The sequence below is a fragment of the Schistocerca nitens genome, chromosome 3, assembly GCF_023898315.1.
Source record: "Schistocerca nitens isolate TAMUIC-IGC-003100 chromosome 3, iqSchNite1.1, whole genome shotgun sequence".
NCBI lineage: Eukaryota > Metazoa > Arthropoda > Insecta > Orthoptera > Acrididae > Schistocerca > Schistocerca nitens.
In genome coordinates, this window is record NC_064616.1 from 912,856,857 (window position 1) to 912,883,236 (window position 26,380).

Sequence of the window (26,380 nt, forward strand, 5' to 3'; positions counted from 1 at the left end):
GTTAATGAACATCGACTTTATTATTTATGAAACACTTTATGATGAATTGTGAGAAGTGTGTTATTGAAACAATAATTTTTGAGCTGTAATTAAACAATGAGCTTTAGAACATTATTGCATTGGGACACCATATTTGCCCACCAAATCTATGAAACACCCTAATCCATACTTATGCCACACTGGCACTCAACCCCTTGCCATATTAGTTGTGTCCCTTGAAAGGTTCTGGTGCAATATCTTTGCTGTGCATCCATGCAGCTAAATCTCTTCCAGTCCCATTGAAAGCCTATTCTGTACTGCCTGAGGAAGGGCTACTCTTGAAAGCAGTCATGTCATATCCCAATTCTACTGTAACTTCTACAGAGTCTTTTATGTAGCCATGACCATAACCAGCAGTCCCCTTAAATGAATGACCACCAATGAACTGTGGCCAAGGACGCAACATGTCCAACTCCAGTGGCTGCTTCATAATCCATGCCAAGTGTATCCACCACACCAATACCAATTTCTCTAAATGATGTATATTGGAACAACATCCTTTGGCCCCACAAACCTCATGGCCTCAGTCTTTGCTGTCACTTATCCGACACTGACCTCCACTTCTGTTCCCAAGCCTTCCACTTCACTCCATTAACCTATATCCACACTGTTCTCTCCATTATATCCATAAGTTCTATTTCATTCTCCACCCCCCCTCCCCCCACCCCCTCTCTTCATCCCAGCCACCAACCACACCAGCTCCTACTGCAGTGGGCTAGTCCGTGTGACATTCATATCTTATTCCTATTTGCTTGTTCTCTATTCCTCCCCATCTATCAGCCTCTTTTTCTTCTCTCATTTTTCAACTCATCTACTCCACCTTATACAACTCATGACTGAGTCAGGTTGCAGTACCATGAATATATAGCCATTCCTGTTTATGTGTGTGTTTTCTGTTAGTCCGTTATCTCAAAGTGAGGACTTTGTCTGAAAGCTTAGCAATAATTTCAATCTTACGTATGTGTCTTATTATCACTCAGTATCTCTTCTTTATAGTGCATGGTTTGGTTTACTCCTTATAGTATAAATACCCATTTAAGTGACAGCTATTGTTGACTAATGGCTGTTTCTGGAATCACTGTTTAAGTGTGGCACTCCATCAGAACAGCAGTTGGATGATAAAATATGCAATAAGTATTTGTGGCTAGGGAAACAAATGAAATCCTTTGATTTTAGTAACATATCATTTGGTCTTAATATTGAGTTTGTAGCACAATATAGAATTATTTTCCATTAATAGTCATATTTTTCTTTTTCAGGGAGATCTGAAAAGAGCTGTACATACACTCATTTCATCTTGTGGAAATGTGGAAGCCATTACCTCAAAATACAGTCCAATATTTAGGGATATAAAAGACTGTGTGGAAGACTTGACTGTGGATACTGAAGAAAGATGCTCAAAAGAAAATGAAAAAATATGTTTTGATGGTAAAAATGTGTTTGACAGGAAAGGGGATTTGATTTTTGAAAGAAGTGATTTGGGAGACAGAGAATTGCAGGCCCAACAAAATACTGAAACTCTAAAGAATGAGTTTGTAGCACATCTTATAGAACTGAAGGAGCTCACAGAAATTCATGACTCAGAAATATATAACATACTTCAAAAATTAATTCAGTCTGATGAACTGAGCAACTCTTTACCAGAGCTTATCTCAAATCTTGAAAGTCTTAAAGAAAAAAGTAGTGCTCTCTGTCTGCAGGTGGAGTGTGTTATTGACCTGCTGCACATGAATAATGAAAATCTGTTGAATTTGTTTGTTCATGATCTTGGTATAAAAGAAAAATATTCTTTAAAAGAATCATGCAATTCCTTAGAAATACAAGTATGTTCTGACCAGTCTCCACATGAATTTGACGAAGATATTAAGGTCAGCTCAGAAAGGAATTTCACTGTTGCAGAAACTGTCATGTCTCAAAATGAATTTCCTAAAAATATTTCTATCATTACAAATGACTGTGTAAAGGAAGGAGATATGGAAAACATTGTCTGCTCAAGGGAAATGGATGGAAATGAAGCACGATGTGTGCCCAGTGATGTGCTTTTGAACATTTTCAAAGAAAATCTGCATTTAAAAACACAACTAGCAGTAACAAAACAGCTGCTTACAAGACAATTACCAGAATATAATATAGACTCAGCGTCACAGTATTCACCAATCACTAATGAAGAAAAATCTTTAAATGATATAATTGCAGAGAATGCTAGTTTAAGATGTGAACTTCAAAAGGCAAAATTTGAGTTTGAAGAACTAGAGAAAGAATTAAAAGAGATGATGTTACAAAAATGTACACAACCCTTGATAACAGACCTAAATGAAAAAGAGAAACTGCAAAATGTTACACTTCCAACCAAGGATTTAAAATCTGATAAAGATGTTGAATCTGATGGAGACTTGTCATCTTCTGAAAATGTAAGAACATCTTTTTCACTGCATATTTTAACTGATGCACCAGATCTACAGAAAAAGCCTCTTGTATCACATGATAAATGTGTTGCACCTGAATCCTCCATCATAACAGATATTGGGAATGATATACCCCTAAAACACTCAGAAGGATGTCATAACGAGAATAATGCTCACAAACCAGAAATGGTTCAGCAGACTGTGCTCAAACCCACAGTCTGCGAAGTAGCTACAGCTGAAGTACACTCTGAAACACAGATAAGTAAAGTTGCTCCAGATTTAATCAGCAGGGAGAATACTATTGATAGTGTCATACCTGAAGAATGCACCAAAATATGTAATTATTCTCAATCATTTGAAGTAAAAGATTATGGAAACATGAAATTACATGAGCAACAGATATCAGATATTGGTGAAGAAATGTTTGTTGCAATTAGTAGTTCAAAGCAAATTGAAACTGGAAATAATATTTTCAACAAAAGTAGTAAGATAATAGTAGATGGTTCTGATTGTACACAATTATCAAACCTCAACAATGTAGTAAAATATCATTGTAATGATTTACTTGTTCAAGCAAAACATGAAGAAAGTGATAATGAACGATCAAACATCTGTTCTTCGAAGAAGGTGATAGATTCAGAGACAGATGCAAGCCTTACATGTAAAGATATAGGAACTGTGAACTTTCATGATACAGTAAAATATCATTATAATGATTTACCAGTACACACAAAACATGAAGAAAGTGATGATGAACAATCAAACAGTGTCTCTTCATCAAAGAAGACAATAGATTCAAAGATAAATGCAAGCTCCACATCTAAAGGTAGAGAAACTGTGAACCTTAATGATGCAGTGAAATATCATTATAGTGATTTTCCAGTACAAGCAAAACATGAAGGAAGTGATGATGAACAATCAGACAGCAACTCTACTTCAAATAATGCAGTAGAAGCAGAGATAAATGCAAGCCCCACATGTAAATTTACAGGAACTATAAATCTAAATAAAGCCAGCTGTAAACATTCAAATAAAAATGGAACTGAAAACAATGAACCACAGTTTTGTACCCAAAATGAACAGATATGTAAAGCTTCAGCTAGTCACTGCAATTCTCAGCTGTTAGCTCAAGACCACTCTTACCCTGAAACAAACATAAATGCAACAAGAAACCACAATACATCATATTATGATACTTCTGAGTGTAGTGATATTGTGGAGAATGATCTTTTTAAAATTTCTCAAAATCCTAAAGGATATAACAGTGTTCGGCTTGGGATATCAGAAAATGATTGTAACAGTAACCAAAATACCATAGCTAGCACTTCTTACTACAGAGGCTTTAAAAGTGGAGCAGATGGAATTTGTGGTGATAAAGCTAGTCAGAGTAGCTTAAATACTGGAAACAAATGTCTTGGCTTTTCAGCTACTTCCAATGGTAGTAAATGTGCGAGGAAGAAAGTTGTTAATGGCACAAAAAATTCAAAAACTGAAAGCGGCATAACAGCAGAAATGACTGTTTACAACAAATCAGGTAGTTATAGCAAAGCTGTTGGTAAACAGCAGGGAATAGCTTCCTCCAGAAACCCAAAATTTTATCCTGATCGTGAAGCTGGAAAAAGAAATGTACATTTCTATCATAAGTTTTCAAAAATGGGTGTTGATGGAAGTGATTCATTGGAAACATCCACAACAGGTGGTAGTTCAGATACAGAATCAGAATATCCACCAAAAAATTGTAACTTTAAACAAAAAAATCCTGTAGAAGGACAGGAAAATGACTGTGGGTCTCTGGATAGTCCAAGTTCAGATTCTACTCTCTGTCATGAAGACACAGAAACAGAAGAATCATGCAAAAAAAATGAAAATTTTAAGTTTCATTCTACCAAAGTAAGAAGGGGTACTTCTTCAAACAATAAAACCCTAGAAAAGGGAAACTACATGTCAAAATTCACAACAATTTCCGAAGATTTCACCAAGCCTTATCAGAAATGTTATCTTAAAGAGCACCACCAGGCTGAGATGAAGGAGAAAGCATCATTTAATTATTCTAGTTCAGAGACTGGTTCCTCATCTTCTGTATCTAAAGGAAAACAGTGTCACATGAATTCAAAAAGAGACATGTATTCTGGAAGACAGAGCCGGATTCCCACTTACATTAAACCATTTGGACGCCGATCAAGTACAAATTCAGTCAATGTTAATAATCAATGCTCCAAAACAGATAACCCAAACTGTTTGTTAAAACTGAACAAAACCTTTAGTGAAAGAAATATCTCAGAGTACACAAAAGACAGCAACCTTGGAAACAAAATGAAGTGTAATAAGGTAAGTATTTCTTTTGTTTAAGTTGAACTGACAATATGATGTGCGTATTATGAATAATTATTTCTTACATACAGTTTCCTTCTGTAATATATAAATTTGTCTCAAAAACTGAAGGAAAACTGTCCCTTGTGTTCACCACTAGATGCTAGAGAAATTTCATTGAGTGATATCTAAAATATATTTTCACTGCATATGTGGTTTATTAAAACTACTACCATTTCTCATTATGTTATTTTAGAATGCATCAAAAAATGCATCATCAGGAGGTAACAGTCATTTGCAAAGTGAGCTCCAGACTGAAAGAGAGAAAGTGAGGAAGCATGCAGTGTGCATCCGGAGACTCAAGTCAGAGCTACAGTTAATGAAAAACAGCATGGTGGAGAACAAGAAACCACTGGTGCTGGGACACAATTCACAATTGTCCAGGCAGAGAAACAGTAGTGTCAGTGCACCTCATAGCCCACACCATTATAGTTTTACTGCAGCAGAATTTCAGAAACAGGTTGTTGAAAAAAATTTCTTAACAAAATGTAATATAGCAGCATGTTATTTTGCAAATATCTGTGAGGGAAAAATTGATGTATCTTGCTTCCCAGAAGCCATGTTAAGGTTCTGGCAGAAACCAGTGCAGAAAAGGAAACTGTTTTTTAACATTAAGGAAATCTCGTCCTCATGTAGGTCACAGTAGACATGCTCATGTAGTCGTGACATGTTTGGAGGTAATGTGATAGCAGGTGAAGCTGATAGAAGTTTCCAATCATCATATTAATATTTTCCCATCCATTGGCATTGAGATATTATTTTATAATTAGATATAGGGGAGCAGATTTTTAAATAGAAGATGTGATGATGGTGGACACATTAATGTGCTTAACATTATGAGTGATGAAGTTTACTTTCTCTTGTTTGGGCATGTTAACTCCCAAACAAAGATATTGGCCAGCAGATACCACTTTACCAAGCAAAAACTGGCATAGACTCTGCTGATCCTAGTAATTATATCATTACCCTCGTTTTTAATTATATTTTATGACTAAAGCCAAAGAGTACTTTGGAATATTTAAATATTTCAGTATTTGGCCATTTTAGCATGTATCTTGCTACTATTCTTTCAACAAGGTAGTGAAACTGTGATGACGGGATGAGTCAGGAAACATTTTCAGTCTTCACCTTCTCCAAATATGCATACACGCATTTCATCTGATAGCAAAAGGATAAAACCTCAACCTGTCCCCTCACCATGAAAGAGCTGAAGTTGAATAATTGCAGTGTGACTGATCCAGATGATGTATCTACTTAGAGTCAAGTATACCACAATATCATTGCTCAGCAACAAATAACATTGATGGAGAAGGGCTCATATAGAATATCTTCCATAAGGACAAATTTTTGGTTAAAAGCAGCAAATAATTTTATGCCATTGCAGGCTCTTTTCACTGTTGTTGTGGTCTTCAGTCCTGAGACTGGTTTGATGCAGCTCTCCATGCTACTCTATCCTGTGCAAGCTTCTTCATCTCCCAGTACCTACTGCTGAATCTGAATCTGCTTAGTGTATTCATCTCTTGGTCTCCCTCTACGATTTTTACCCTCCACGCTGCCCTCCAATGCTAAATTTGTGATCCCTTGATGCCTCAAAACATGTCCTACCAATCGATCCCTTCTTCTAGTCAAGTTGTGCCACAAACTTCTCTTCTCCCCAATCCTATTCAATACCTCCTCATTAGATACGTGATCTACCCACCTTATCTTCAGCATTCTTCTGTAGCACCACATTTCAAAAGCTTCTATTCTCTTCTTGTCCAAACTGGTTATCGTCCATGTTTCACTTCCATACATGGCTACACTCCATACAAATACTTTCAGAAACGACTTCCTGACACTTAAATCTATACTCAATATTAACAAACTTCTCTTCATGAGAAACGCTTTCCTTGCCATTGCCAGTCTACATTTTTTAACATCTCTACTTCGACCATCGTCATTTATTTTGCTCCCCAAATATCAGAACTCATCTACTACTTTAAGTGTCTCATTTCCTAATGTAATTCCCTCTGCATCACCCGACTTAATTCGACTACATTCCGTTACCCTCGTTTTGCTTTTGTTGATGTTCATCTTATATCCTCCTTTCAAGACACTGTCCATTCCGTTCAACTGCTCTTCCAAGTCCTTTGCTGTCTCTGACAGAATTACAATGTCATCGGCGAACCTTAAAGTTTTTACTTCTTCTCCATGAATTTTAATACCTACTCCAAATTTTTCTTTTGTCTCCTTTACTGCTTGCTCAATATACAGATTGAATAACATCGGGGAGAGGCTACAACCCTGTCTCACTCCTTTCCCAACCACTGCTTCCCTTTCATGCCCCTCGACTCTTATAACTGCCACCTGGTTTCTGTACAAATTGTAAATAGCCTTTCGCTCCCTGTATTTTACCCCTGCCACCTTCAGAATTTGAAAGAGAGTATTCCAGTTAACATTGTCAAAAGCTTTCTCTAAGTCTACAAATGCTAGAAACGTAGGTTTGCCTTTTCTTAATCTTTCTTCTAAGATAAGTCGTAAGGTTAGTATTGCCTCACGTGTTCCAACATTTCTACGGAATCCAAACTGATCTTCCCCGAGGTCCGCTTCTACCAGTTTTTCCATTCGTCTATAAAGAATTCGCATTAGTATTTTGCAGCCATGACTTATTAAACTGATAGTTCGGTAATTTTCACCTCTGTCAACACCTGCTTCCTTTGGGATTGGAATTATTATATTCTTCTTGAAGTCTGAGGGTATTTCGCCTGTCTCATACATCTTGCTCACCAGATGGTAGAGTTTTGTCATGACTGGCTCTCCCAAGGCCATCAGTAGTTCTAATGGAATGTTGCCTACTCTCGGGGCCTTGTTTCGACTCAGGTCTTTCAGTGCTCTGTCAAACTCTTCACGCAGTATCTTATCTCCCATTTCATCTTCATCTACATCCTCTTCCATTTCCATAATATTGTCCTCAAGTACATCGCCCTTGTATAAACCCTCTATATACTCCTTCCACCTTTCTGCCTTCCCTTCTTTGCTTAGAACTGGGTTGCCATCTGAGCTCTTGATATTCATACAAGTGGTTCTCTTCTCTCCAAAGGTCTCTTTAATTTTCCTGTAGGCAGTATCTATCTTACCCCTAGTGAGACAAGCCTCTACATCCTTACATTTGTCCTCTAGCCATCCCTGCTTAGCCATTTTGCTCTTCCTGTCAATCTCATTTTTGAGATGTTTGTATTCCTTTTTGCCTGCTTCATTTACTGCATTTTTATATTTTCTCCTTTCATCAATTAAATTCAATATTTCTTCTGTTACCCAAGGATTTCTATCAGCCCTCGTCTTTTTACCTACTTGATCGTCTGCTGCCTTTCTCTACTTCATCCCTCAGAGCTACCCATTCTTCTTCTACTGTATTTCTTTCCCCCATTCCTGTCAATTCTTCCCTTATGCTCCCCCTGAAACTCTCTACAACCTCTGGTTCTTTGAGTTTATCCAGGTCCCATCTCCTTAAATTCCCACCTTTTTGCAGTTTCTTCAGTTTCAATCTGCAGTTCGTAACCAATAGATTGTGGTCAGAGTCCACATCTGCCCCTGGAAATGTCTTACTATTTAAAACCTGGTTCCCAAATCTCTGTCTTACCATTATATAATCTATCTGATACCTTTTCGTATCTCCAGGATTCTTCCAGGTATACAACCTTCTTTTATGATTCTTGAACCAAGTGTTAGCTATGATTAAGCCATGCTCTGTGCAAAATTCTACAAGGCGGCTTCCTCTTTCATTTCTTCCCCCCAATCCATATTCACCTACTATGTTTCCTTCTCTCCCTTTTCCTACTGACGAATTCCAGTCACCCGTGACTATTAAATTTTCGTCTCCCTTCACTACCTGAATAATTTCTTTTATCTCGTCATACATTTCATCTATTTCTTCATCATCTGCAGAGCTAGTTGGCATATAAACTTGTACTACTGTAGTAGGCATGGGCTTTGTGTCTATCTTGGCCACAATAATGCGTCCACTATGCTGTTTGTAGTAGCTAACCCGCACTCCTATTTTATTATTCATTATTAAACCTACTCCTGCATTACCCCTATTTGATTTTGTATTTATAACCCTGTATTCACCTGACCAAAAGTCTTGTTCCTCCTGCCACCGAACCTCACTAATTCCCACTATATCTAACTTTAACCTATCCATTTCCCTTTTTAAATTTTCTAACCTACCTGCCCGATTAAGGGATCTGACATTCCACGCTCCGATCCGTAGAACGCCAGTTTTCTTTCTCCTGATAACGACGTCCTCTTGAGTAGTCCCCGCCCGGAGATCCGAATGGGGGACTATTTTACCCAAGAGGACGCCATCATCATTTAATCATACAGTAAAGCTGCATGTCCTCGGGAAAAATTACGGCTGTAGTTTCCCCTTGCTTTCAGCCGTTCGCAGTACCAGCACAGCAAGGCCGTTTTGGTTAATGTTACAAGGCCAGATCAGTCAATCATCCAGACTGTTGCCCCTGCAACTACTGAAAAGGCTGCTGCCCCTCTTCAGGAACAACATGTTTGTCTGGCCTCTCAACAGATACCCCTCCGTTGTGGTTGCACCTACGGTACAGCCATCTGTATCGCTGAGGCACGCAAGCCTCCCCACCAACAGCAAGGTCCATGGTTCATGGACTATAGACATATATAACATTCATAATGTCCCTTAACATTTTCAAGAGCTATGTTTAAAGTGTTCACCTACTATAGCACAATCTACATAACTTTTAAAAAATGAAGCAAAATAAATAAGAAAAAGTCATAGTGCATTACCAGCTGCAAATTTTGTCTCTAGTCTTTTATTTATGATAGGAAAGGAAGTAAAAAATCTTATATGAATTAATATTAGCATAGAAATTGGTGCTTTAAACTTCAGAGGTATTACAAAAGTAGTTGCATGTAAAAGGGGTAGAAGAGGGAGGGAGAGAGAGAGAGACATTCAGAGAGAGTGACAGACAGAGAGAGAGAGAGAGAGAGAGAGAGAGAGAGAGAGAGAGAGAGAGAGAGAAATGCCTGCTTAATAATACTGTTTAGCACTCTGGAATGCACATGCATGTACATATACTCATCTAGATTCCAGAAGACACATGCTACAATTCAGCTGCACTATAACTTATAGTTTTTCACTATACCACTGTGTTTGTAGTTAGAAGCAAATTCTGTATTCTTGATTTCTTCTGGGTTGTTAACCATTGGCACACTGAGGCTTAACTCAAGTATTGTAGGTCTACTTCTTCAACAACACAGATTTTATTAACCATAGCTTTAAATGTGAATATTGTTGGTTAAATTTTACTGTGACTGTTACTGGCATTGAATGAAACAACAATTTTATCATTACCAACCACAATTTATCTATTCACATGATGTGTTTCAGAGGTTTAATCCTCCTTCACCATTAATATGTCAATGCAGTCTTAAGACAACATAACGTTTGATGTTAACAGACATAAATCCACCTGGTAATGGGGTTTTAAATCTTTGAAACTTATCATAGAAATCAGGAAATTTGTTGTTTCAGTCAGTAAGTGCAACTTATTTACCATCAAGTCACAGAAAGCAATACTTCCTGACTCTTCTGGAAATACACAAAACAAAGAATTCTGGAGGTGGATAACTTATGTTCAATACAGTAATTTCAATGTTTGTTGAATAACTCACACATCAGTGCTGGAAAACACTGTTCAGAGGTTCAAGTGGAAAACACTGAGATACAAACCATGCTCTTGATGCACTCATATGCCCTCAGTTTATTCACGTGAAACACAAAGGCCAGTTTAATGATGAGCAGAGACAGTTCTACATTACTAGAATTATATATTAATACCTTCAACTGTTGATGGGTGTTGATATACACTCCTGGAAATTGAAATAAGAACACCGTGAATTCATTGTCCCAGGAAGGGGAAACTTTATTGACACATTCCTGGGGTCAGATACATCACATGATCACACTGACAGAACCACAGGCACATAGACACAGGCAACAGAGCATGCACAATGTCGGCACTAGTACAGTGTATATCCACCTTTCGCAGCAATGCAGGCTGCTATTCTCCCATGGAGACGATCGTAGAGATGCTGGATGTAGTCCGGTGGAACGGCTTGCCATGCCAATTCCACCTGGCGCCTCAGTTGGACCAGCGTTCGTGCTGGACGTGCAGACTGCATGAGACGACGCTTCATCCAGTCCCAAACATGCTCAATGGGGGACAGATCCGGAGATCTTGCTGTCCAGAGTAGTTGACTTACACCTTCTAGAGCACGTTGGGTGGCACGGGATACATGCAGACGTGCATTGTCCTGTTGGAACAGCAAGTTCCCTTGCCGGTCTAGGAATGGTAGAACGATGGGTTCGATGACGGTTTGGATGTACCGTGCACTATTCAGTGTCCCCTCGACGATCACCAGTGGTGTATGGCCAGTGTAGGAGATCGCTCCCCACACCATGATGCCGGGTGTTGGCCCTGTGTGCCTTGGTCGTATGCAGTCCTGATTGTGGCGCTCACCTGCACGGCGCCAAACACGCATACGACCATCATTGGCACCAAGGCAGAAGCGACTCTCATCGCTGAAGACGACACGTCTCCATTCGTCCCTCCATTCACGCCTGTCGCGACACCACTGGAGGCGGGCTGCACGATGTTCGGTGTGAGCGGAAGACGGCCTAACGGTGTGCGGGACCGTAGCCCAGCTTCATGGAGACGGTTGCGAATGGTCCTCGCCGATACCCCAGGAGCAACAGTGTCCCTAATTTGCTGGGAAGTGGCGGTGCGGTCCCCTACGGCACTGCGTAGGATCCTACGGTCTTGGCGTGCATCCGTGCGTCGCTGCGGTCCAGTCCCAGGTCGACGGGCACGTGCACCTTCCGCCGACCACTGGCGATAACATCGATGTACTGTGGAGACCTCACGCCCCACGTGTTGAGCAATTCGGCGGTACGTCCACCCGGCCTCCCGCATGCCCACTATACGCCCTCACTCAAAGTCCGTCAACTGCACATACGGTTCACGTCCACGCTGTCGCGGCATGCTACCAGTGTTAAAGACTGCGATGGAGCTCCGTATGCCACGGCAAACTGGCTGACACTGACGGCGGCGGTGCACAAATGCTGCGCAGCTAGCGCCATTCGGCGGCCAACACCGCGGTTCCTGGTGTGTCCGCTGTGCCGTGCGTGTGATCATTGCTTGTACAGCCCTCTCGCAGTGTGCCAATGTGTTCTTTTTTCCATTTCCAGGAGTTGTGCCCTGACCAGGACTCGAACCCGGGATCTTCTGCTTACATCGCAAATGCTCTGTCCATCTGAGCCACCGAAGGCGCAGAGGATAGTGCAACTGCAGGGACTATCTTGCACTTGCCTCCTGCGAGACCCACATTCTCACCTTATATGTCCACACACTACATTCGTAGTGTCCCTACCCCTGGTCAGGGCACACATTTTCACCTGTCCCCGTTGATATATATCAACACCCGTCAGCAGCTGAAGGTATTAATATATAATTCTAATTTCATTCTAGATGGCTGCAGGTCATCAATGGTGACTGTTCTTTCAGACATGTCTGAAATAACAGACACCATATCCATATAAGTATATAGTTCTGGCAATACCGGACATGAACTTCTTCTTCTATGTGGATGCACACATATTACCCGAACTGGTACAGGACTTGGTAAGAATGTCTTCCATGAGTAATGAGTGTGTAGGGTAGGGACACTACAAATGTAGTGTGTGGGCATATAAGGTGAGAATGTGGGTTTCGCGGGAGGTGTGCATGAGATAGTCCCTGCAGTCATGCTATCCTCTGTTCCCTCGGTGGCTTAGATGGATAGAGCATCTGCCATGTAAGCAGGCGATCCCGGGTTCGTGTCCCGGTTGGGGCACACAGTTTCACCTGTCCCTGTTGATATATATCAACGCCCGTCAGCAGCTGAAGGTATTAATATATAATTCTAATTTCGTTCTAGGTGGTTGCAGGTCATCAATAGTGTCTGTTCTTTTGGACATGTCCCAAAGAACAGACACCATATTCATATAAGTATATAGTTCTACATTAGGTAGACAGGCAATCCTTGTGCTAACCAAGCATTGTCATGAGGTAACAATGAAGTCCAGATAACAGTCCAGGAGAATACCACTCTTGCGGGATTGTTGCCAAAAGATACACCAGAGAGCATGCTGTAAACGTTAGTCACTTGACAAATAAGATTGTGGAGGTCTGCAGCAGCCCTTAAATCTGCCACAGCTGTTTTGCCATGTGACCTGGCACTGGCAGATGTGTCCTCTCAGGCCACATCTCGTGACCTGTCAGGCATACGCAGAATTACATCAAGTGATCCATTGCTACATCTGGCAAAATTACAAGATCCCACTCCCCCTTGAACCATCATGGCTAAAAGACAAGGTAAGTGCAACCTGGAGCAAATGTTGGGGTACAGCTTTAGGTGCTTTCAGTGGTGGAGCCCCTCCCAGGTCCAATGCTGAAGAGGCAGGAGATGACAGTAGCTTTGACTTGCAACTTTCTGCTGATTCCAGCGAAATCTGTGGGTCTGGTATCAAACTGGGCACAGGCTGGATGACCTCTATAGGAGTGATGGATGATTTCTGGAAAACTGGTAATGCCTCAGATCTCATCCTGGCACCAAACCCCACATCTTCTGTTCTAGGTCCTGGAGCTGGACAAGGTGGGTTGCACTTGATGGCATGCACATCCAGAGGTTGACATTGCATGAGTGGCACAACTGACACCTTGTCTGCCATTGTTGGTCCTGGCAGTGAGTGAGGCAGGTTTCCCTTGCCAGTGTGGCAGATCCAGAGGTGTAGCTTGCCCCAGATGGTTCAGAGATATCAGATTCCAGTGCCAGAGAAGGATGCTTCAAGTTTTGTGACCACCAGGACCAACTGGCAGCCTTGCTGAGCAGTGATAGAGACACATTTTCAGCGATATGTATGTCCAAATGTGTCCACTCAAATAGGGATTCCCAACTCAAAGGGTGTGGTAACTTCTTCTTCTTGTAGTGATAGAGGTTGCAACACATCTATCAAGGAATGATGAGAGTGTCCATGTGAGAGTTCTGCCAGGCTTTGATCATGGGTCGGTATGACCTGGTAAGAGGATAAAGAAGTAAGCAGTGCAGAATCAGTGGGCTAGGATGGAAATAGTTTTTCCATCTGTAATTTAAATGTTTATACAAAATGTTGAGTCATGTCAGTAGATGCAGGATGCAAGCTTGATCACTGCTGCTGAGCTTGATCACATTCCATATGCAAAACCAGTGAAACCCAGTGGAACGAACTGTGGTCCATTATTTGTGACCATAGCTTGTGGGGCTCCTTCAATAGGAAAAACAGTGGCCAGGGTCTTAGTGCTATTCTCTGTCATGCTCTGTTACATTTTTATGATGTATGGAAATGAAAATATGCATCTATTAAAGTCAACCACATTGCCCAGTGGAATGGACCACAAAGTCTACATGCACCTGATCCCACAGCTGTGTAGGCATGGGCCCTGGCTGGTAGGCTTGGGGTACTGCTGTTTGCTGTGTTTGATAAGCTTAGCATTTTTCCAGTCCATATGTTTATGAGTCAGATTCTTCATTCTGGAAATACTCCAGTTGTCTGATGCAGAAGTCAAAATATATGGGAGCACGGAGCCTCTCAAATCATCAATAGACATTAACACTCATCTTAATTCAATAATAGAACACCTTCAAAAAGATTTAGGCCATGGCACTGTAAAAAGAAACAATCAAGTTCCAAGAAGACTGCTGATAGAAAGGCCTGTGGCCAGCCACCTTTCACAAATTGGCAAACCTGCCTCAATAGAGGATTGTTATTTGTGGCTGCTGCAAAATTTCTGGAAATAGTGGGAAATCCTTTCATAAAGTGTTCCAATTGTGAATCAATGTGAAAATAAATAGTCTTTTGTTTCAAACTTCCTGGCAGATTAAAACTGTGTGCTGGACAGTGACTCAAACCTCTGACTTTACCTTTCAGAGGCAAGTGCTATACTGGCTCAGCTGTCCAAGCATTACTAATGACCCACCCTCAAAGCTTTACTTTCACCTTTACCTCATCTTCTACTTTCCAAATTTCATAGAAACAGGAGAATTTTCATGAAATCTGAAGTCTGGAAGGTAGGAGATGAGGTACTGGTGAAAGTAAAGCTGCAAGGATGAGTCATGAGCCATGCTTGGACAGCTCAGTCAGTACTTTCTCATGAAAGACAAGGGTCCCAGGTTTGAGCCCTGAACTGGCACACTGTTTAAATCTGTCAGCAAGTTTTAAATAATTGCACACCCTGTTGCAGAGTGAAAATTCATTCTGGAAGTCTTTTCTTAATCAGATTCCTCATCAAGACCCATAGGCAAATTTAATAGCACATCTGTATTCACATGTTAGACCAATGTACAATAATGGATGAAACAGTGGTTATTTGAGAAGAAAAGAGCCAAGTGCTGTAACCTCTGAGATATCAATTCAAGCAACTTTGGCTTGGGGCCAAATATGGACAACAGCTGTGGTCTGGGACGAGATGAAAATTGTTGCCTTACTGGAAAATGTGGAACTTCTGGATGACAAAGACAACTGCCAATGGCTCATTCCTTATCTGGGAATACTTTTTGTGTGCTGTGGTGAATGTCTTAGAGGCAGACACAATAGACCATCCAGAACCATTTTGGTACTTCGCAACAGAACAGCCCTGACACCATATGGTGATGCATCTGTGGCCTACGCTAGCATTAAATACACTCAATACAAGACTGAAAGTTGGAGCATTTTGACAAGTTACATTTAGCCTAGTTTTCAAAAGGACAGATAGACCTGCTGGAGATTTGATATATGCTCTTCCTGAGTTCTCCCTCACACTGCTATATCTTTCAGATTACTGACACATTATGGAATACTGGCAATAGTTTGTTCCAGAAATTTCTAGAAGATTGTGGGTGCATTAGCAGCACTGAAACATAAACTGTTATGTTGATAGAGGCTACTCAGCATTTAAATTCATTTGTTGCCCACCTCTCAGGTTTTGTTTTCAATTTGTTTGTAATTTGTACTGAACTGTATGATCACTGTATATGCGTACATCAGGTCCAGGATAAGACTTACTTTATTTGATTTGGTTTCTTTAGCTTTTTCTGACCATAATGTACTCAGTTTGATACTGTCCTGCATCCCCTAGCTTTTCCATATGTGTCATCTTGGCTGGTTCTGAAATGATGTATTTGTGATCACCAGAAAAAGTTTGAAAAAATTTTGTTCTCTTCCATTTCCAGTTCCTAATCCATACCTTCCTTCCACTTCAGTTCTTTGTGTTTCTCCTACCTCAACATGTCAGCCACTCATAATAATAGCGGTACTCTCTGTCTTCTGTGTATTGCAGAACTTTCTCAAGTTGTTTGTAGACTTCTGTTTATCATCACTACATCCATATGTTGGCCTGTATCCAGTCATTTTGTTTTGATCACCTGAGTTTATTACATGAAGATTGTCACTCCTGAAACCCTCATCATCTTTCCATTTAATTTCACCCACTCCTAATATGTCTATTTGTAGCCTTTTTTGTATTGTATTTATTAGTCATGTTGTCTACAGAAGCATCTTTTCCATAAGACATCAGACAAGTCAAGCTAGAAGCACACTTCTGAAAGTGATTTCTAGGCATACTTATTTAATGATACAATAAAACAGTTTGTTCATTAAATATTTGTGTAACACACTCTATAAATTTAAATATTCTTCAGTGGAGTAAAAGTAGTGATGCTGTAAATATGACTTTAGAGATTTTCCAAAGGTTTTGACGTCAGTAATAACTTTTATGTTTTCAGGAAGTTTGTTGTAAAGTTTATCTTCCATGTGGAAAGCACCATTTTGGCACAGAGACGTGTTGATTTGGGTTATATGTAAATTTTTGTTTTGTTTGGTAAAGTGTTTATCACAGTTTTTTTACATTCTGCCGTCCCTACCTGTTACATTTATTTTAAAGAATATAAAGGTTTCCACAATCTATACACATGGTAATGGAGGAATACCAGATCTCATAAACAGAGGTTTGCAAGAGTCTCTAGGTTTGTATCCAAAGCAAATTCCAAATTCTAGTTGCCCTTTTTGTAGTTTGAAAGTGCTATTAGCTGTTGTAAAGTTTCCTCAGAAAGTGACTCCATATTTAAGGCAAGAGTGGAAGTAGTTATATTATGCATTCATTTCTGTTTTGTCACTATAGCATGGTTTCAGTGTGCAGAGAAGGTAACATGTCTTTTTCAGTTCTGCATTAAGGTATTCAATGTGCTTATATCATTTTACATTGCTGTGCAGTCAAAGTCCTAGGAATTTGGTTTCAGTGCCGTTACTAACTAGTTCATTGTTCACAAACAATTTTATATTCTGGGTAACCGCAGCTGTTGAAAGGCATGATGTCAGAAAGAATTCCGCTCACAGCTGATAAAATTGTTGTTTATTAAAACACAACTGGTTTCACAGCTTTAAGCTGCACCATCAGGTGAACAATGTTAAAAGATCATAGGCATACCCATCACTTCCAGTCTCTGAATATTAACTTTTGACTAGGAGCAATGGTATGCCTATGATCTTTTAACATTGTTCACCTGATGATGTAGATTAAAGCTGTGAAACCAGATATGTTCTAGACATCATGTAGTTTATTTTGGTAGAATTGTGGTGTCATCTGCAAATATGATTGTTTTATGTGCATCCACATTTAAGTTGAGATTATTTATGTTACTGATCCTTGAGGTATTTGTTTATAGTCTGGTAAGTGCTCAGATAGAGTTTTTAGATGGATATTTGTGTGCTTGATGCGCACTGCCTTCATCTCCCATTTTATATTCCTCAATTTACCTCAGATTCCCAGTGATCTAACATTCCAAGTCACCACTCCCTTATATATTTTCTTCGTTTTAATTTTATTTTCATCTCAGTTACTTTTAGTAAGCCCCTTGGAGACTGTCCGCAGCTGGAGATCTAACAGGAGACTAATTTAGCTCTGGAAAATTTAGTCACAGAAGGATACATCATAGATACAAATGGTTTGCAGTAGTGAGATGATTTATGTGCTAGCTTTTCCTTGCTTTCTCATTCTACTCAGATGGCTGGGATGATTTTTGCCATCTTCATCTGTCTGTATTTGCTTTGTCTTCAGTTATAGTCAAACTACAACTGCTGCTGTCCACTTGTAGGTTAGTTTATTTAAGGTCTGCCCCAAGTATCTCATTTCCTCAGTTGCACCCAAATCTGGGACACATTCCCCTATCCACAACCTTGGGAAACACCAGATGCAGGAGGAACCCAGCAAAATCCCACATGAGGTTTCATGCTTAAACAATATAAGAACCTGAGCCAGCTAAAGGAAACAAGTTTTTATATGCTTTATTTCACAAAGCACACTTATATTTTGCTACTGTCAACATCATCACCAACAGTTAACTGTGAGCATGGTGATATTCTAATTATATTATTCACAGTCTTCGAACACAATTTCTTAAAGAGTTGGACAGTTAATTTCCTAAAGTTATGAACATTTTGAGATCTTTGTGAATATTACACCATTCTGAAGACCTCAGAACTAATTATATGGATACTTTAAAAAAATGTGATCAGTCACTATGAATAAAGTAATTTAAATATTTCAAGGGTCACTATTAACTATTGGCGTTAGTGTTGCAATTAGTTGTGCCATTTCCATGGTATGACCATTTAATGATTTATAAAATAGTACAGAAACTTTGTGGTGCAGTTGTCTGCTTGTTTGTGACTTCTACATTTTACTGCATTGACCTGAAGATGTTCATTGCTGAACAAAATTAATTATCTCGACCCATAAACATTTTTGATCTAAAACTGTAAATAAAATACTTTCACCACTTGAATGATGTATGTGTTGCATGTGGAGAGCAGAAAATTATACCAAGAGTTGCATATACTTCATGCAAATTTTGTAAAATATTTTCAAAAATTGAAATCAGAAACTGAACTCTTCAATTGGTCAGGTAAGTGGTTGCTAATGTAAGACATTACAGACTCATATTGTGGTACCTTGGTAGGATGGTAAGAGAGCTGAGTGCAGTGGAAGAAAAGTTTCAGCTACACGTGAATCAGTTACTTCTGGATTTCTTCCTTATAAAGGAACAAGGCACACAGTTTCAGATTTTGCTAGCAAATCTGTGGAATATTTTTTTCTTTGTTGCTCACATAGATAAACTAATATGGTATCCATCATATGCGACATCTGTCATCTTCAGATAACTCTTGGTGAGTACTGGCTTGCTTCAAAGGGACATAATGATGTAGTCTTGTTGTCCACCCAACATCCACCATTGGGATCAATAAAATGTGCTCGAGCTATCACATGCCGGTGTGAAAAATCATGTATTATCATGACCATGCAAACAATTGAAGAAAAAGGAAATGTGCCAGGGACAAACCCATCAAATTAAACTTATGACGTGCTAAATCAGACATGGCTGAGTACAACAGAGAGATGGACTATAAGATGGAATGTAAGAAGACAAATGAAAAGATCTATCCTCCTTCTGAGAAAGTAAGGTTTGGTGTAATAACCACAAACAGCGAAGTTTGCGCTCAGTGAGAGTACATGGGCTGCTATGCCATACAAGGGCATTTCATCACTACACCTATGGGATTGTGGTGTGGTTTCTTAGAAGAATTCCTACACTTCCTTCAAAGGTAAATTCACGTGCTCCGTGTTTTGTGCAATTGCTGGCACTTTTCCCAGTTTAGCAACAAAATGCATTTTACACTCCTGGAAATGGAAAAAAGAACACATTGACACCGGTGTGTCAGACCCACCATACTTGCTCCGGACACTGCGAGAGGGCTGTACAAGCAATGATCACACACACGGCACAGCGGACACACCAGGAACCGCGGTGTTGGCCGTCGAATGGTGCTAGCTGCGCAGCATTTGTGCACCGCCGCCGTCAGTGTCAGCTAGTTTGCCATGGCATACGGAGCTCCATCGCAGTCTTTAACACTGGTAGCATGCTGCGACAGCGTGGACGTGAACCGTATGTACAGTTGACGGACTTTGAGCGAGGGCGTATAGTGGGCATGCGGGAGGCCGGGTGGACGTACTGCCGAATTGCTCAACACGTGGGGCGTGAGGTCTCCACAGTACATCGATGTTGTCGCCAGTGGTCGGCGGAAGGTGCACGTGCCCGTCGACCTGGGGCCGGACCGCAGCTACGCACGGATGCACGCCAAGACCGTAGGATCCTACGCAGTGCCGTAGGGGACCGCACCGCCACTTCCCAGCAAATTAGGGACACTGTTGCTCCTGGGGTATTGGCGAGGACCATTCGCAACCGTCTCCATGAAGCTGGGCTACGGTCCCGCACACCGTTAGGCCGTCTTCCGCTCACGCCCCAACATCGTGCAGCCCGCCTCCAGTGGTGTCGCGACAGGCGTGAATGGAGGGACGAATGGAGACGTGTCGTCTTCAGCGATGAGAGTCGCTTCTGCCTTGGTGCCAATGATGGTCGTATGCGTGTTTGACGCCGTGCAGGTGAGCGCCACAATCAGGACTGCATACGACCGAGGCACACAGGGCCAACACCCGGCATCATGGTGTGGGGAGCGATCTCCTACACTGGCCGTACACCACTGGTGATCGTCGAGGGGACACTGAATAGTGCACGGTACATCCAAACCGTCATAGAACCCATCGTTCTACCATTCCTAGACCGGCAAGGGAACTTGCTGTTCCAACAGGACAATGCACGTCCGCATGTATCCCGTGCCACCCAACGTGCTCTAGAAGGTGTAAGTCAACTACCCTGGCCAGCAAGATCTCCGGATCTGTCCCCCATTGAGCATGTTTGGGACTGGATGAAGCGTCGTCTCACGCGGTCTGCACGTCCAGCACGAACGCTGGTCCAACTGAGGCGCTAGGTGGAAATGGCATGGCAAGCCGTTCCACAGGACTACATCCAGCATCTCTACGATCATCTCCATGGGAGAATAGCAGCCTGCATTGCTGCGAAAGGTGGATATACACTGTACTAGTGCCGACATTGTGCATGCTCTGTTGCCTGTGTCTATGTGCCTGTGGTTCAGTCAGTGTGATCATGTGATGTATCTGACCCCAGGAATGTGTCAATAAAGTTTCCCCTTCCTGGGACAATGAATTCACGGTGTTCTTATTTCAATTTCCAGGAGTGTATTTACAGTGTCCCATCTCCAGTTGCTGAATTTCCATAAATGTGAAGCTTTATAAAGTGGAAAATAAACATGTTTTCAATGTAGTAGGCACCATGTGCTGAGTAAGATAGTAATTTCCCATAATTTTAAATACAGATAAAATAAGATGAATACTAGTTACTAATATCATCTATGAAGTTGTTCATTAGTCAAAGTTAACAGTTAGTGTAGCATGTGCTACCTTCTTTCTGTTATTATATTCAGGTCTCTTACTATATAACTGAAGGTTTTCCTCCATCTGAACTCTATAGAATGAATTAATGATTAATTGGTTTAATATTTTTTAGAAAAAATGTATTTTATCCTCATACACTGTTATTTTTAAACAGTTGAACAGTTCTGTACACAGTTTTTTTATGAACCTGAATCAACTTTTTTTTTTTACTTCACATTAACATGGAAAACAAAAATAAACTATATCCTCAATGAAATTTGTTTGTTTGCATAAGAGGAGATTAGACAGAGGCATCTAATGCAATATACATATTTAATGGTTGACAGTCCTTATCTACTGATTACTTTCTTTGTCTGTTTAAATCCCATTTTCATACTCATCATGTGACACAAGATGTTACAGTGACTGATTTCAGGAAAAAATCTAGCCTCTGGATATGTTGCTAGTGATAATTTTGGACATATTTTAATAGCTTCTTCTACCTGTGAATCACAGTTTGGGAAGGTGCGTAGGTTCAGGGATACATACTCATTTTGAGTATGTACAATGTCCGGTTACAACACTTAAATAACTTGAATTGGAGTCTGATGCTACATACATGGGCTGAGCTGTGTCACAGTTAATGCATTAGTTAGTAGTTGTGTATAAACAATTTACTATCATTCTCAATCATTGGTAAACATTGCATGAAAAGTCAGTAAATGCCAAAAGATGATATATCACCCATAGGCATAACTTCAACAGGAAAGTTGCTTAGCCTCTGTGAATGTAGCTTGTCATATCATGAAACTGCAGGCTGTATAAAATAATAATAGTAGTAATAAATGGTTTTTCTGTCCGTAATAACTTTTACAGTCATGGACATAGTCTGTTTATAAACATATGAGCATTAATAACAATATAAAAATAAGATAAATTATACACAACAACATTAAAAGTCTTTGATGAAGTACAAACATTTATCAATTAACAATAGCTTTAATTTTGTCTTAAATATGTTTCCATGTCACAGATTTGTGCTATTTGGTAGTCTGTAATAAAAATGTCTGCAAGCAGAAAATGTACTATGATCTGTTGCTCTTTTATCACTGAATTTTATGTGGCAATCCTCTCTTTTTCTTGCATTATAATTATGGATTTCACTGTTGATTGTCCTATGCCCCACATTTTCTTTTACAAACAGTATAGTCCTGAAAACATACAATGAATACACTGCTAGTACGTTATGCTTAATAAAGTATTTTCTACAGGACTGACATTTAATAATATTAGCTATTATCATAATTGCTCTTTCCCAGGCTCTGAAAGGAATATATTAATTTCTTTATTGACAGAATATCTTATGTTAACTGGGACTTTGTATACAACACACAACCTGGAAAGGGTGCTGGTGAAATGGTGTTTAACAAATTCCTGGAAATACTCATAGAGTTATGGTACTCCTGCTCACCATTAATCAAAAGTAGCCCTAAGCATAAACAGAAAAACAAACAGCTAAAATGGTATACAGGTGAGCTAGCTCTCACTAGGGAGGAGATGCTCAGACTGTACAGAATATATAAAAATTCTTGTAAACAAGGACCTGAGCTAGATAATACTTCTTATAGAGCTTATCTAAAATGTAAAAAAATCTACAAAGACAAACTGTCCTTGGCCAAAAAACAAGCATGTGAACATTACATTGAAAGTGCTCCCAACAAATGTAAAGCATCATGGGATATCATCAACCAATATAATTCACAAACCCATACACAAGATGCAATGCTGGTCCCAGAAGAAGTAAATAATTACTTCCTAACCTCAGTGAGTGAGCTGAAAAACAAAATCAAGCAAAATGGTACTTGTGCACTAGATCATCTTGCTGCTGTGCCCCATAGTATGTATACTTTCCACTGGAATGTTGTCACCCCAGAGGATGTTGTAAAAGCTGTGGCAAGGTTCACCAACTCCAAAAGTATGGACTGTTATTGGTTTTCTAACTATGTAATGAAAAAAATAATACACCTTATCTGTCAACCTCTTTCTTTCATTTTTAATATGTGTTTAGAATCTGTAGTTTTCCCAGATGCACTCAAAACTGCAAAAGTAATACCAGTCTTTAAAAAGGGAGATAAGCATCTGCCCCAAAACTATCGACCAGTTTCTATTGTCCCAATTTTCTCTTAAGTTTTTGAATATGTAATGTACAGTCAACTAAATAACTATTTTGATAAGCATGATCTCCTCTCCAACAGACAGTTTGCATATCAGCATGGTAAAAACACCACTACTGCTGTCACTGAAGTTGTTAACCAGGTGTTAACTGCATTTGAAAATAAGTATCAGTCGTACTGTGCGATCTTAGCAAAGCCTTCGACTGCATACCATCTAACACCCTACTTGCAAAACTGGAATTTTATGGCATACACAAACCATCTTTGGATGTAATCGAATCATACTTAAGTAACAGGAGACAGTATGTATCAATTAAAAATAGATGCTCCTCACTGAAGGAAGTTCGGACTGGAGTGCCTCAGGGCTCGGTTCTAGGTCCTTTTCTGTTTATCATTGCAATTAATGACTTACCTTACCATGTAGGAGCAAATTCAGTTGTGTGTTATGCAGATGATACAACGTTGCTCAATACCCACCATGACACAACAGAATTGCATCAGGCAACACAGGAAAAACTAGAACTAGTAATGGATTGGTTTTCTTCTAATGAACTCCTGTGTAATCCTGATAAAACACAAGAACTAATTCTGGGTTTAACTACAGCTGTTGAAAGCAAATCAATAAAATTGTTAGGATTCCACATTGACTCAAAATTAAACTGGGAGGAACACATTAGCCATATCTGCAAGAGAATAGCAAGAGTGTGTTATCTCATCTGGAGACTGACAGATGTAGTCACTGATGAGTATCTAAAGGTGGTATATTTTGGCCTCTTTCAGTCACACATTTCCTACGGCATATTGTTATGGGGACATTCTTGCTTTGTCAGTGAAATTCTGAAAATTCAAAAATAAGTAATCCGAATAATAAGCAAAGCTAAGCCCAAGGAACACTGCCATCCCCTCTTTATCAAGCACATGATATTAACTGTGGTGAATCTATACATCTACACAGCACTGCTTTATGTCAAAAGCAACTTAAATGAGTTCGAGACCAGAGAGAACATACATCCCCACAACACCAGAGGCAAACTGGACTTTGACATACCAAGACACAGACTCACAAAGACTGCAAACTCACACAAAATAATGAGTTTAAAACTCTTCAATAAACTTCCAGCATCTGCTCGGTCACTGACCAATAATATTTTCAAACGTAAGGTTTATGACTGGCTTCTCAAACACCCATTTTATAAGATAACAGAATATTTTGAAATAAGCATTGACATTAGTATATAAGAATATTCCTAAAAGAAAAGCAATTAAATTGTAAAAACTTAACTGTAAAGTTATTGGTAATTGTATATTTAATGTTCAGACCTATTCTGCTGTAAGTGGACAATGGTGAATAAACTGAATACTGAATACTGAATACATGTATATTGGTGGTGGCCCAGTCAAATCTCGATACCATGTTGTAGGTGGGAGTTTATAATTTCAAAACAAATTTGTCGTAAGACAGGTGGTGCTATTATGCAAGAAAGGCATTAGCAGGTAGGTGTTACATGAGATTTTTTTACACATGCAGCTGATGTGCTCCATCTATGTAAGAGGTCCATCTACTATAATACCCATGAATTCATGTTTAGCATTTGTTTTAACTGATAACTCTGGCTCAGTATCCACTTATCTTGATATATAATTTAGCAGAAACTCCATCAGAATTATCTTGTCCTTATTTAGCACCAGTTTGTTTTTGGTGAGATATTCTGTAATGATACTAATGTTCTCTATGTTATTTTGCACTGCTAACTAACTGTTTTGTAGAGCTCCAGATTATGTAGGAGGTATCATCAGCATAATTAAGTAGGTTTGAATTTTGTGGAATTACTAATAATAATAATAATAATAATAATAATAGTTTTATTCAACATCGAATGGTACACTGCACATGTACAAAGAAACAGTAATGATTAAAGTTATTTGTACAATACACAAGACACATTCTTCTGAATACGTCATTGATTTACAACAAAATTACAATAAGGTGTGTACTTATTTCTATTCACATAATTTCACAAAGCATTTGTTGTTCTTCATATAAGAATGGTACTCTTCTAATGTGTAGAAATGGTGTTTTACTAAAAATTTCTTAAGCTGATGTTTCAGTTTAATTGTAGGAAGAGCCATGACTGCTCTAGGCAATGCATTAGCTAATTTTATACCTGCATACTGAGGCCCCTTTTCGTAAAGTGCTGTTCTGTGGCTGCCAATGTAAAATCATTGACATACACAATAAACAAAAAAGGCCCTGAGGGGCCTGCAGTTGAGAATTCTATATGATGATTTTACTGTATATGCCCCATATTTGTATGACACAACTTAACACATTGTCTTCTGTCAGCAAGGTATGATCTTAACGAATGTGATGCCACTCCTCTGAGTCCATAAGTTTCTAATTTATATAGAATAATAGAATGATTTACAGAGTCAAACACCTTGGACATGTCTAAAAAGGTGTCAATAACTTTGTTTTTGTCTTTAAGTTTATTCAAGGTCACTTGAAAAACTGTAGCTACAGCTGTTATTGTACATCTACCCTTCCTGAAACCATGCTGAGAGAGTTTTGATTGATTGTACTTAGAGAAAAATGATTCAATTGATTAAGAAGTAGCCTTCCCAACAATTTACTAAGTACTGATGTCAATGAAATAGGCCTATAATTTTGTATATCAGTAGTTCTTCCCTTTTTATGCATTGGTCTTATTTCAGTGACTTTTAAAAAGTCACAAAATGACCCCTGACTGAAAGAGCTGTTTATTAAATGTTGTAGTGGCTTTATTAATTCATTACTGCATTCTTCCAGAAATCTGGCTGAGATTTTATCCCAGCCACTGGATGTATTTGCTTTTAAGTTGGAAATGGTTTTCAGGTTTTCCAATTCTGTAACAGACCTCAGGAAGAATAAATTACTGACACAAGTGAGATTTAGCACCTGTGGTGAGTCAGTCACATCCTCTACACTCATCTTAATAAATTG

At 39.5% G+C, this 26,380-nt stretch overlaps 1 protein-coding gene across 1 annotated transcript in view; it reads left to right on the forward strand.

The window, feature by feature from the left end:
• The window catches only part of LOC126249481 (uncharacterized), a 161,009-nt gene that overhangs the window by 85,952 nt on the left and 48,677 nt on the right, over positions 1-26,380 (forward strand). The window contains exons 5-6 of the mRNA XM_049951133.1: positions 1,299-4,772; positions 5,011-5,274. Coding sequence (XP_049807090.1) covers positions 1,299-4,772; positions 5,011-5,274 — 3,738 coding nt within the window. The remainder of the gene's footprint in view (positions 1-1,298; positions 4,773-5,010; positions 5,275-26,380) is intronic.